Source organism: Mixophyes fleayi, chromosome 12 (assembly GCF_038048845.1).
Source record: "Mixophyes fleayi isolate aMixFle1 chromosome 12, aMixFle1.hap1, whole genome shotgun sequence".
Taxonomy (NCBI): domain Eukaryota; kingdom Metazoa; phylum Chordata; class Amphibia; order Anura; family Limnodynastidae; genus Mixophyes; species Mixophyes fleayi.
In genome coordinates this window covers 20,209,779-20,223,753 of record NC_134413.1, presented here as the reverse complement: position 1 = coordinate 20,223,753, position 13,975 = coordinate 20,209,779, and the positions used below count along the sequence as shown (strand labels likewise).

Sequence of the window (13,975 nt, the reverse complement as noted above, 5' to 3'; positions counted from 1 at the left end):
GGAATTCCCCCAGTCCTCCCTAGACATGATCTATTATACTGCAGAAATTCCCTTGCTCCGGGAGCTAAAAAAAATTCCCTTGGGGACTGTAGGGTTGACCTGCTATTGGACAGTGCACTTGGAGATGAGCAGGACTGGACAGGAACACAATGAAGGGATCCTTCCTTACACCTTCCAAATGGGATGGCTGGTTTAAAGACCTAGGGACATGGTAAAGCAGTGACTAAAGCTGGGTACACACTGCGAAAAATTACTGCAGCTGTGATTTCTGTACTGATTTTACCATTGACTTAAAGTCCTGATGGGCATGTAGATTCATGTGTACACACTGTACACACTTTACACGATTTACTTTCAGATCTTCAGATCTTTGCTCTGCATTTGTCATAACCATCGGCTGATCTGCCCGTGCTGCTGGTTATGAGTGTGTACACAATTCCACATTTGCCCGACATCGTTTCATTGTTGGTTGTGATTTTTAGGAAGTGCAAACAATACGGTGTGTTTTGATACGCTAAAACATGATCGTGGGAGTGTAGAACCTAATTTGATATCTTACCAACTGGTCATCACACGATAATTTGATGAAAAACCTGTAGTGTGTACTCAACTTAAGAGCCAGGATAAAATAGTGGAGCTATGGGATTGCTAACACGGGTGTGTTTAACCCTGTGCGCTTTGTCCCACTGTCCTGTCGAAAATCTATGGATGAACTGGTTAGCAGATATTAGAAAACTGCAAGGAACATACTTGGGGCGAAATTGCATTAAAACAACATGAGGAATAGAGATCTTACTTTATATTTTGAGCAAAGGGATTTCCAAAGAGCTTGACTTTTGTCATGCCTCTGTCACCCCCCCTTTCATCACAATTCAACTAATATATATACATAGCACAATATATAAACTGTCTATTACAGAAAGCGATTCTATTACTGCTGTGTCTCCTAGTATTTCTAATCTGCTCTGAGCCACACATTTTTTGCGGGCAGTCATAGGACTCTGGGAGTGGCAGCATGTTTTAATAAGAGCAACTGCAAAAGCTGGAAGAAATCCAAGCCTCAACTCGCTGTGCAACACTGTCAGGCAGGAGATTACCAGATTCTTTAGTTCCAAATGTGATATTTTAGAACACCAATGCTCTAATATTTATTTTTGTGTCCTAAAGTAATGCAGGATGGCTCCGGTGAAACTTGATGGCTATTGATAGCTTTTAATGGTCAATAATATGGTAATAGGTTTGTTTCATTCAAAATTCTCCTGTTTCAGATGATTTGACATGTACAGTAGATATAATTATTTACTTTAATAATGCAGATTTTGTAGATTTGAATGAACACTTTTTAGTTACTGGGCCAGTTTACAATGATCTATTGTGCAAATGTTTACAGTTCAAATGAATTCTGCCTCAAATCTACTCTATTTTTGCTTCTTCTTTTTTCAGCCTGATGCATTGAAGGAGATAAGGTCATGTTATATATAAGCATTATACAGTAATGTAATGAAGTGCAGGAATTAGCCAGTACAGCCAAATAAGGAGAAATGCTTCCCAGATGCATGCTCCTCACAGAAAGGCATTTGGCATTTAACTGGACCTCAGGAATTACAAATACAACAGACCAGACACAGTCACGTGGCTGTTTTAGTGTTTTCCCCCCCCCACCCCCCTCCTTGCCAAAATAAGTTATATTGTCATAGAAACTTCTCCAGACTTTCTGGAAAGTGACAGCTGCCCCCGCCTCTTTCCCTACGAGCGTTTTCATAGGCTAGCCGTAAAAGTGAAGGCGTCCAATCACATCGCGAGGTCCTAAAGATTGACAGGCGAGTGATGTTGGCACGCGCGGGGCGGCAGAAGCTGATTAGTTGGAAGTTGCGAGGTCCAAGCAGCCCTGGCCAATGAGCGGAGGGGGCGGGAGAGTATAAACCCGCAGCGCAGGTGAGACCGCCGCGCAGTCGTTTGGAAAACTCGTAGGAGTGAAGGGCGCTACTGTGACAGGTGTCAGTAAGACCGAAGACGATGTCATCCTGCCATCCGGCCGTGGGGATCGACCTGGGCACCACGTACTCCTGCGTGGGGGTCTTTCAGCATGGGAAGGTGGAGATTATCGCCAACGACCAGGGCAACCGCACCACCCCCAGCTACGTCGCCTTCACCGACACGGAGAGGTTGATAGGAGACGCCGCTAAGAACCAAGTGGCTATGAACCCGTCCAACACCATCTTTGACGCCAAACGTCTGATCGGTCGAAAGTTCGACGACGCGACGGTGCAGAGCGACATGAAGCACTGGCCGTTCACCGTCATCAGCGAGGGGGGCAAGCCCAAGGTGCAGGTGGAGTACAAGGGGGAGCAGAAGACCTTCTCCCCGGAGGAGATCTCGTCCATGGTGCTGACCAAGATGAAGGAGATCGCCGAGGCTTACCTGGGCAAGAAGGTGCCCAACGCCGTCATTACGGTGCCGGCCTACTTCAACGACTCGCAGAGACAGGCGACCAAAGACGCCGGGACCATCTCCGGCATCAACGTGCTGCGCATCATCAACGAGCCCACGGCGGCCGCCATCGCCTACGGGCTGGACAAGAAGGCCGGCGGCGAGAGGAACGTCCTCATCTTCGACCTGGGCGGCGGCACCTTCGACGTGTCGGTGCTGACCATAGACGACGGCATCTTCGAGGTCAAGTCCACGGCCGGCGACACCCACCTGGGCGGCGAGGACTTCGACAACCGCATGGTCACCCACTTCGTGGAGGAGTTCAAGCGCAAGCACAAGAAGGACATCGGCGGCAACAAGCGGGCGGTGCGGCGCCTGCGGACGGCCTGCGAGCGGGCCAAGCGCACCCTGTCCTCCAGCACCCAGGCCAGCATCGAGATCGACTCGCTGTACGAGGGCGCCGACTTCTACACGTCCATCACCCGCGCCCGCTTCGAGGAGCTGAACGCCGACCTGTTCCGCGGGACGCTGGAGCCGGTGGAGAAGTCCCTGCGGGATGCCAAGCTGGACAAGGCGCACATCAGAGAGATCGTGCTGGTCGGCGGCTCCACCCGGATCCCCAAGATCCAGAAGATGCTGCAGGACTTCTTCAACGGCAAGGAGCTCAACAAGAGCATCAACCCGGACGAGGCGGTGGCCTACGGGGCCGCGGTGCAGGCGGCCATCCTGACCGGAGACAAGTCGGAGAACGTGCAGGACCTGCTGCTGCTGGACGTCACCCCGCTCTCCCTGGGCATCGAGACGGCCGGAGGGGTGATGACCCCCGCTCATCAAGAGGAACACGACCATCCCCACCAAGCAGACCCAGACCTTCACCACCTACTCCGACAACCAGTCCAGCGTGCTGGTGCAGGTGTACGAGGGCGAGAGGTCCATGACCAAGGACAACAACCTGCTGGGCAAGTTCGACCTGACTTCCATCCCCCCTGCGCCTAGAGGGGTGCCCCAGATTGAGGTGATCCTCTTAAATTGCTTATAATGGGGGGGGGGGGGGGGTGTAGAATGAATTTGGAAATGTATAGAATGAGTGACATGCACAACCACACACTTTATACTGAAATAGTTACTCTGATCTATGGCTTGGACCCTGGAGAAGGCTGGCCACGGGGCATCTGTGATCCCCGTTGCACAGTGGGCTACCTCTAGGGCTAGGTCACTAGGCCACCTACATCCTTTAAAGTGGTTTTAATAGGGTGCTGAGTTGAGTCTTGCCCCTGGGCTATAATTTGCCAGCCCTCCTCCCCTGCTTGGGACCATCCCTTAGACTGACAGATGGCTTATTGCTGTGAAAGGACAGGTCCCAGATACTGTTAGGGTGTGCTGGAACTTGTAGTTCTACAGCATATGTAGAACCACTGGCTGCCTAGTTCTTGTTTGAAGATTTGAAGGGGTTTTGAACTTGGCTGATTGAAATAGTAGTTAAGTGACTCTCTTTTATAGTGAATGCTACACTGACACAGTAGATTGTATAAGGGATGTGAAGGGCGGCAACTGACTTACAAGGTTTTGTGTAATTGCATTAGACATTAAGGGGTCTATGTATTAAAGTGCGATCAGCTCTTAAAATGGAGAAGACAGCCGTTTTCTCTGTAAACTGGCCATGGCACAATTTATCAAAGATTTTCTCCTGCAATACTTAAGGCTTTGCTTTTCGCAGCAAGGTAACACAATCACAGGATGACATCGCTGGATCCCTCACCTGTGTAAGTGGTATGCGCATAGCACTTCTCTATTCTCCACAGCGCTAGGTTTAAAGACTAGTAAAAGACTTTGTTTTGGAGGGGAGACTTCACTGCAGCTCCTAGAGTAGCTCTGGCATGGTGAGTTATAGCGGTGCTTCATTACGCAGATTGTCACTGCACTATTGAAATCCATAGAGACGTAATAGCACTAGAGGACACCCGAGTTGCATAGGGAATCATTACATAACAATATATGCTGTTATGGAGCGTTGTATGACATACAGTGCTAGTCCATTATGTAAAAACTCAGACCATGTTCCATAGCCCCAAATAAAAATGGTTAACACTACTGCAGCATTTTGTGATTGGAACCAGCTCAAGGACCAGTGTCTATTGCACTAAATAACAGAGGGTGTTATTGCCATTTTTGGGTAGACAGTTTATTTCTCTGTCACTATAGGAATTTGTTACATCCTCGTGCACAGAAAGGGTGAGAGCACAAGTTAGATGAAGCCTATGCTGTGTTTAGAAAGATTGATTCTGTACTGCAAATAGAGTTTTTTGTTTTTAAAAAACACAGAAACATGCATGTATGTTAAATTATCTCTTCAACACCAAAAGGTTGTCTCCTCTTTTGCTAGCATTTTGGAATAAATAGCATTTTATATTATATGTATTATACGTAAAAACAATCTAAAGTGACTTTAAGCTGATAAGTGCAAAATCGGCTATTTATCCCAAAGTTTAATTAACTAGTTATCGGGAGTATAGAGATACCTAATTTATGTATTTTATGCAAGGTTTGACAGTTCTAGGGTCCAACATTTAAGGTGTATATTTTTAGTTTTAAATGTTTTGAGTTTTTCTCCCTGATGGTATACTGTAATATAGTACATGGCTGCTACGTAGGTTTGTGCCAACCTGCATGTCGTGACATTTATACATGTTCTGTAGAGTGCCGTCTAGTTTTTCAGGGGAGCTAGGAGGGTAATAAGTAAGGATTTATGTTTTTTAAACTTATTTTTGTTACATTTTGAATAGAAATATTTTTTTTTCTAATTTAGGAAGATTCTATAGTGAGGGGGCATTGTGATGAATTCCCTCCTACACACTAAAAGTAACAAGACAACACAGCACACAAGCAACAAATCTATGCATTTTATTGGAATATTGTTCCATACAACAGTCTAAATCTGATGAGCTTAATATAGTGAGAATGTGCTTTATTAGGTAGGTTTACACTTCGGAGGGTTTCCCGTTGCCCAGATCACATCCACCCCACCCCTATGTTCCAATCACATGGCCGGACCACCATAGCGCTGCTTAGAATAATGTACCACTCCCCCTTTTACCATATTGCTTCACTAAGCATGGAATGGGAACGGCCTGGTCACTGGTACCATGGCTCCGATAGTACTACTGTAGGGGTGTGACACAGGTGTCAGTTGGAAGAAGGTGGCACAGTGCCCACATGAAGCCTGCAGCTGCAGGGAGGGAGCAGGGTGTGGCGTTAACACCTGTGGGTAGCAAAGCCTCAACACTAGAATTAGGACAGGAGGGGTCTGACATTCCAGCAAACGGGGTTGGCTGCTAGGATCAGGTGTCCAGTCTTGGAGTAAGATGCCAGGGGACTCTGGGTGGCCAGCCCCATTTTCATTCACATATGCAGCATTGTATAATGCTCTTAGTATTCTCGGCTGTATACTCCCACCCTGACACTGCTGCCAAATTCCTCTCTGTGGAGATGGGGAGTATTATGTGTGCATTAGAGTCTACCTGTGTGAACGTAAAGGGTTAACTAGATATACTTATTAACGTTAGTATGAATGGGTTGTATTGTCTGTGGAACAGGCTCATAAATGGTTAATCGGATATGTAAATGTGGCCAGTGTCACAATACCCAGGGGTAGGGGTTCAAAATACTACGGACCCCTGATATGCCTTCTCAATCACCTGTAACACTTGGCTACTGTTAATTGGGTTCTGGCCCACTTAAGCGGATAACCAAATGTCCCTACAACAGTATTAATTTAACAATAATATTTACAGTATAATCATGGCAATGAATCACTATATAAAACCATAACATTACTACTGTGTAAAGTAACTACAAATACCGACCTCCAACAAGTGTACCTAGCACCAGGCTATGCCAAGCTGGTCTCTGTCTCGGGGAGACCTGCAGTGTGGGATTCCCCTGTTATAATGCAAATCTGCATGGGGCTGAATAGCACTGGGGGTCTACCCGTCACATATAGGGTGGTAGAGGTCAGAATACTGAGTAATTTGTAAACAGTATGTACTACAAGTTGAACTACAAGTCCCAGCAAGGCTTTAACTGGTAATGTGCCGCAGTAATCCCTTTACTTCTTGGACTAAAGCAGGAGAAAAGTACATCCGATTGATAAAGCACCTGGCCCAGATGCCCCCCCACCCCGTTTGCCAATAGAGCTTTGTTATAGATAAACATTTATTTCTTATACTTAAGAGCTCCCACAAGACAGGAAGAGAGTTGGGTTCCCAGTATTAAAAATGAAACCCAAGAACTTAGATCAGGAAGCCTGACATCAGAAGGTAACATATTTGTAGATAATATCCAGAAATAATTACTGAAAATAAATTGATTAGAGTCTCAACCTAATTTTTAAAGGACTAGTCATGTCAAACTAATCCGATCAGCTTAAAAGGTGGCTCGTCATAGTGCAGTTGATATTTATTACAATACTGGACCTTTACGGCTGTCTACCGGCCCCCATTATCGGACATTGATACAGATGTTAACCGGCAGCAAGTGAATGCTGTGGTACCTACTTCAACCTTCACCCATCCAGTACTGTAGTTGTGGATAAATACTCACACACAGGCAAAATATCTCCATAAAGGATATTTTGGTTTATTTAAGACCGTTCACCAACATGGCTATAACTTTTTTAAGAATGTGGTAAATAGTCACGCAGTTCAATTTTAGTATTCCTGGCAGGGCCGTCATCAGGGGGGTACGGCCAGTACTGCTGTGAGGGGCCCGGATAGATCTCTCCGTCTGTCCAGACTTCCTGGACTGTCCGGGACCCACAGTCACCGACCGTGCTTCCCCTTTTTTTTTTTTTACTTGCCTTCTCCGCGATGCTGCAGCTCTGCCTCCCAGACTCTGGTGACGTCATCAACGCGCACCGCACTCCCAGTGTATTAGTGACCGGGATGCAGAGCTGCAGCATCACAGAGGAGAAGGTAAGTAAATAAGCTCTTATTTTTTTTGAGGGGGGTGGGCGAGTGAGAGCCCGGGGGACCAGAACTGTGGGGGGAGAGGGAGAGCCTGGGGGACTATAACTGTGGAGGGAGGGGGAACAGGGAGAGCCTGGGGGACCATAACTGTGGAGGGAGGGGGGACAGGGAGAGCCTGGGGGACCTGATCTGTGGAGGGAGAGGGGGACCTTAATTGTGCAAGGGGGGGTTGAGGGGGACCTTAATTGTGGAGGGGGGGGGGGAGATGGAGAAGGGGACCTTAACTGTGATTGGGAGGGGAAGAGGGGGACCTTAACTGTGGGGGGTAGAGGGGGACCTTAACTGTGATTGGGGGGGGAGGGGACATTACCTGTGGGGGGGGGAGGGGGGACATTTACTTTGGGGGAGGGGAACATTTACTGTGATGAGGGAGTGGGGGGGAATGTACTGTGATAAGGGATAGGGGGCGCATGTATGGTGAAGATGGAGTGATGCATATGTATGGGGAGGGGGGGCCACGCCAGATTAATTAGTACTGGGCCCTACAGTTTCTGATGGCAGCCCTGATTCCTGGGCATACTCCAGTAGAGAATGGGATGCTTGTCTTATACTGCCATCATGGCAGTGGTCAAGCTCAGGTGTCATCCGGCTTTAGGTGGGCACATTGTCACAGAACACACAGTCTGCGATTGGAAAGGGAATGTATCCGCTTTGTAAGTGTCTCTCTTTCCAGTCTTTGACGGTCAAGCAAAGTAATACCCTCTAACCATGTCTGTCCTCCGGCACTTTGTACAGCCTCTCGGTCACCAGGCTCCTTCTCTTATGTCCTCTCTTGTTCCCACGGTAGGGAGTGTTGGGACAAGGCTGAGCCAACATCTCCATGACCCTATCTCTTAGGATCTGAGTGTGGCGGAGTAACTGCCCCTCTTCTCTTGGACCTCCTGTTGGTTTTAGATGCATACAGAATGCATATGAGTTTTTCACAATGGCTCTGAATCATAAAAAATCACCAGCAATCATGGTACATTGTCCAAATACTACCTGAGGGATGAGCCAAGACTTAGTGTTGACATTCGAGGAACGGTCTTGGTGGAAGGGATATCTCAGGGTGGTTAAACTCTTTTGGGAACATAGATGCATACATCATTATGTTAAGACAAGTACCATAGCCCCATGGTAACATTTAAGAACATTGTGTAAGTGCCACTGGTTTTTATTATTGATCTTCTAAAAGCTCTTGTAAGTAAGCTGTCCATATCTGCCCACATTATTATGCCTTGTGAGATTAGTGCAGCAGGACATTAAGCCACTACAGAACAAATTGGATCATCATCATTTATTTCTATAGTGCCAGCAAATTCCATAGCGCTTTACCATTGGGAACAAACACAGTAATAAAACAATAGTGGCAGATCGGTAAGAAGACCCTGCCCACAAGCTTACAATCTATGGGGGCAAGTTGGGCATAGAAATGGCACATGAGCATCAATTATTTTTATTATACTTTTTTTTATATAGCGCCACCATATTGCACAGTACAGAAGTGGAGGTAACAGTCTAAGCTCTCTACTGCAGTTTGTATTTTCAATCTTTTTGTGTATGTTTTATGCCCTTTAAAGATTCTCTCCACCAAAAAATAATTCTCACCCAACCCCCCCCCCCCCCCCCCCCCCACTCAGCATCCTGCGTCCATCACCGTAGTAAGTGCCAACAATAATTGAATCCATTTGTGGCATCTCAGTATTCTATTTGCAGCGGTTTCAGGCTATGCTGCAGGTGAGTTTGATGTGTGGGGTAACCAGGACGCGTTATCTGTTAGACATGATAGACTCACCACAGCAAGGAGGAACTTTCAGTATAAGTACATGCTTTTTTGTTGAAATTTGTCTTATTTAATATAAGAATTAAAATGAGTAGTTTTATACGTTTCTGCCAGCATCATAAATGAAAGTCCATTCTCTTTATGTTCGTAACACCTGCTTTGTTTGATTCTTAAGGTGACCTTTGATATTGATGCCAATGGAATACTGAATGTGACCGCGGTGGATAAGAGCACAGGCAAAGAAAGTAAAATCACTATCACCAATGACAAAGGTCGGCTGAGTAAAGAGGACATTGATCGAATGGTGAATGATGCTGAAAAGTACAAGACGGAGGACGAGAACAACCGAGAGCGGGTGGCAGCCAAGAATGCTCTAGAGTCTTACGCTTACCAGGTCAAGCAGACGGTGGAAGATGAGAAGCTGAAGGGCAAGTTGAGTGACCAGGACAAAGAGAAGATATTAACCAGCTGCAGAGAGGTCATTACTTGGTTGGACAGGAACCAGATGGCTGAGAAAGATGAGTTTGAGCACAAGCAGAAAGATTTGGAGAAGGTGTGCAGCCCAATCATTACCAAGTTGTACCAGGGCGGAGCTCCCAGCGCGGGATCTACTGGTGGAGAGAAAGCGGGACCGACCATTGAAGAAGTGGACTAGATGTTCTGGTGGTCAATTTACTGCTCACTGTAATACTATGGCAATGGTTACAAAGCAATAGTATAGGATGCTAATACATGTATACATATACATTAAGCAATGTTACCTTTGCCCTAAAAAGGCTTCCAATCCCCAAAATGTCCCTCTTAGCAATTATGTTTTGTTGCTGAATAGATGTTAGTTGCCAAAGTCTATCTGCAGCTATAACGCTTAGCCTGAGGTGAGGGCAGTTTATGGTAGAATTTATCTAACTAAAGGTCCTTCCTCAGTAAAGGGTTGGTCATGTTGTAGAACTATACTTGCTAAACCTTTCATTAAGTGCACTTATTAATGTACAGCAAAACCCCACTGTACATGATTAGGATCATAGGTCACCATAATATAATGGTAATTATATCAATATAGTAGTTTTGACAACTGTCCTAGTTTGTTGTGTAGTAAACATGATCTGTCTTCTCCAGGAGTCTCACCAGGTTGTGTTTTGAGGATCTAATGTGTTGTATACCAGTTAGCATCCTGACATACGTTGTGTAAAATGTGACTTAAAGCTGTTTTTGTTCATCACTTCAGATTGGCTGCAGAAGTAGAGTGTGAGCGTGAGAACCAACCAGAAACGGTCATGTACATGGTGACGGCTTTTGATTGGTTCTCCGCTCGTATCCCTCACAGCATTGCACAGCCCCAGTTTTTGGCTGGGTCTGTGAGACGAATCACTACATAGATCGGTAACAGCATAGGTTACATAATAGTGTGATTATAGTACTGATGTAGCATGTTACAGAAGGCAGAGTAGAACTTGTACATACTATAGAATAAGAAGTGGTTGCACAATAGCATTAATTTCAGCAGCACAGAATAATATAAGACTCTAGTGGATTCAAAATAAGAAATATTTTATGGTCCATTCTGAGTGACTAAAGGGTATAAGCTTGTGTTGGTTTTGAGTCGTAAAATACATATAGATCTTTAGGGCAGAATTCAATAAGCCGCAAAGTGTCTCCGCAGCGTCCACGAGATATTTAGTGGCAGAAATTTGACAGAAATCTCCACTCTTTTTTTCCTGCACTTCTAAATGAGTAGAGATTTTTACGTAACTGCCAGCATGTGGCACACCCGCAATTCCCCCGTTACGATTGGGAAAGTTACCAAAATGCATAATGGGAATGTATGTTGCTTTCCAGCCACGGATCACACATTTCTCTACATTGAATATACACACTCCAGCTTTCATTAAAAGGGCCAGATTAAATTTTTTCGGCAATGTGGCACGGGGACACCGTGCTGCGCGCATTGCCAGCAGTTACGGTAGGAATCTCTGCTCATTTCCCCTCACCTCTATGGGGTGCGAGGAAAAATGAGCAGAGATTCCAGCCATTTCATCAGCACAAGGTTTCTCAGTGGACGTTCCGGAGACACCGTGCGCCGAACTGAATCCCCTAAAACATACCTGCTTCCTGCACGTGGTGAGATCATTGTGGATTGAGCCAATAGTACCCAGCCTATAAATAGTTTCCATTGTAGCTTTTGCCTCAGTGATGTCACTATTTTTTCATGAGTTGATTGGTTTAATTATCCTGAATATTAACGGTTCAACCCACAAAATGGCTCCACTGTGCATAGCCAATACGTACAATTTTAGCTTGGTTTAGAAAGCTGCACTAGGGTGTGTGGTTGGATTTACAATAAATGTCAGGATATAAGTAAGATATCACACACTGAAATAGTGATAATTCCCAAAGGTGTAGGTAAAAATATAACATGATATACTTATAATAAAATAAATATATCATTAGCACGGTAATGTAATAGTACACAGATTAAAACAAATTTAGATGTAAGTTTTTGCAATAACAGATAAACCTTTAAATCTCATTGACACCAAAATTAGATGAACATCAGATAAACATTGGAAAATAAGCAGAAAAGACGTCTTGTGAATATGTGTTATATGGAGACCACTGGGTTCAAGAGTAGTTTGAGTCTGTGAGTGATTTCTCCAGTAAGTATCCTATAATTAGGATTCCTGATAGATCCTTTAAACAAATTTCAGAATTGTATATTTTGAGGCACATTGATAGATAGGTCCTGATATTTTGTGGATCCTCTGTGCAGACAAGATATGGGGGTAAATGTATCAAGCTCAGAGTTTTCCTGCGGGTTTGAAAAGTGGAGATGTTGCCTATAGCAACCAATCAGATTCTAGCTGTAATTATGTAGAATGCGCTAAATAAATGATAGCTAGAATCTGATTGGTTTTTCAAACCCACCGTAAAACTCTCAGCTTGATACATTTATCCCTGGTCTATTTCTAAGGATCAGTCAGGTAGAGGTTATAGGTCTCCCCCCCCCCCCCCCCCCCCCCCAAAAAAAAGGCAAAGTTCTGACGATCGCCGCCTTGTTGCAGTTCCCGACATATTTATCAATGTGGCTTCAAGTATAAAATTCTGACATTTTATTTAAAGGATCTATCCGGAATCTTAATCATAGGGATACTTAGAAATTTACAGACTTAAGCTATACTTTAACCCAATGGTTTCTATATAACACCTATTCCCCTGTATTACAGCCGGTTGTTTTGTTTCAGCTATTAAGACGTCTTTATCTGATGATTTTCCAATGTTTATTGGATGTTTATCTAATTTTGATGCCTAAGTGGGAGATTTAAAGGTTTATCTCTGTTATTGAAAAACCTTACATCTAAATTTGTTTTAATCTGTGCGTTAATACATTACCGTGCTACTGCTATATCTCTCTTGTAATAAATATAAAACATTATATTTTTACCTGCGTCTTTGGGAATTCTCTATTTATGTTGAATCTTAGAGGGTTGGAATACTTCTCTTTCCCCATATTCCCAATTATTTTGGCTGCCCTTATCCATAAAGGAAGTGCAGATTACTAAGTATTTCTATTAAGCTATCACACACTGCCTACATCAGTGCTATTGCAGACTTAATGAATGTCCAGGAACCAAAATTCTTCAAACATGGCTTGTTAGGATTACTTCAGGGGAAGACAGAATCTGCTATTGCGTCAATCACAAAGTTACAGGTTACCTAGGTATTGTTTGTTATACTCTGTCATGGTTGTTTGTAGTATCCCTGGAATGTGGTGTAGAGGTTACACAGGAATGCCTTCCAAAACTTAAAATGTATTTATGGGTAGAGTTCACAGTGGCTATAATCTACTTATATACGGTGCTGCATTCGCTCATCAAACGGGTCATTTGAAGGCTCTAGTTGTCCAGTGCCGTTCTCCTTCTATGACAGGATAGTTTTTTTTAAAATAGTTGTCAATGCCCCTCCCATATGCCTGATTAGGAGATTCACTAAGGGTGCACTCTGACAACAACCATAGTAGCTGAGAGGAGTGCAGGTTTGGTGTATTCCAGTCTTTGGGAGAAGATTCATTAGTCTGAAAGTCTCCTTGTACAGTACATAACTCTCCAATTGGGATCAAGCAATACATGCTGTACAATTCCCTCCAATAGGACTAAGCCACTTTAATGCACTACGACTGTCATCATTAGCTCATACCAAATACAAATTGTAGTTCACCAACCATTTCCTGCAAGATAAGACTCCCAAGACAGCAATCCCATTGTTCATTTTGGAAAAGTTTACAAGTTCCTATTTTTTGGAAAGCCTTAACCTTGTAAGGTAAATGTCTACTACCAAAGATTGCTGCTTCTGCATTTTCGCTGAGGGTATGTCATATCTTGGCCTCTGCTAGGTGTTTGCTAAACTGGTCTGTTAAAGTCTTTTTTTACATTACTCTTTACATGTTCAACTTGCAAATCGTCTGTTCAATAAAATATTTCCTTCAACAAGTTGATTACAATGTATTCCTAAAAACAACGGTAGTTATTAGACTATTTTACCAGCAGTCAAAATATTGAACACTGAAAAGGTAGTTTACAAAATACACAGTGCTGATGCATTTGTGTTTTATAATTCTGCAAAGCACCAGTATTTTTGGGAAAACCTCATAGTTCTGCGATCCAAGATAGTGACAGATGGGGTGTGCAGAATGTTTTGGGAGCAGCTGATTTCAGGATACCTAAATGAATGCAACCCACATGCAACAAGATTATTTGATATCCAA

At 44.2% G+C, this 13,975-nt stretch overlaps 1 protein-coding gene across 1 annotated transcript; it reads left to right on the top strand.

Annotated features, from left to right (window-relative positions):
* Positions 1–1,906: 1,906 nt before the first annotated feature.
* On the top strand, positions 1,907–13,700 carry HSPA2 (heat shock protein family A (Hsp70) member 2). Its single transcript, XM_075192959.1, is given in 3 exon segments — positions 1,907–3,252; positions 3,254–3,445; positions 9,392–13,700. Coding segments are annotated over 3 exon segments (1,908 nt in total). The 5' UTR covers positions 1,907–2,016; the 3' UTR covers positions 9,872–13,700.
* The last annotated feature ends 275 nt before the right edge of the window (positions 13,701–13,975 follow it).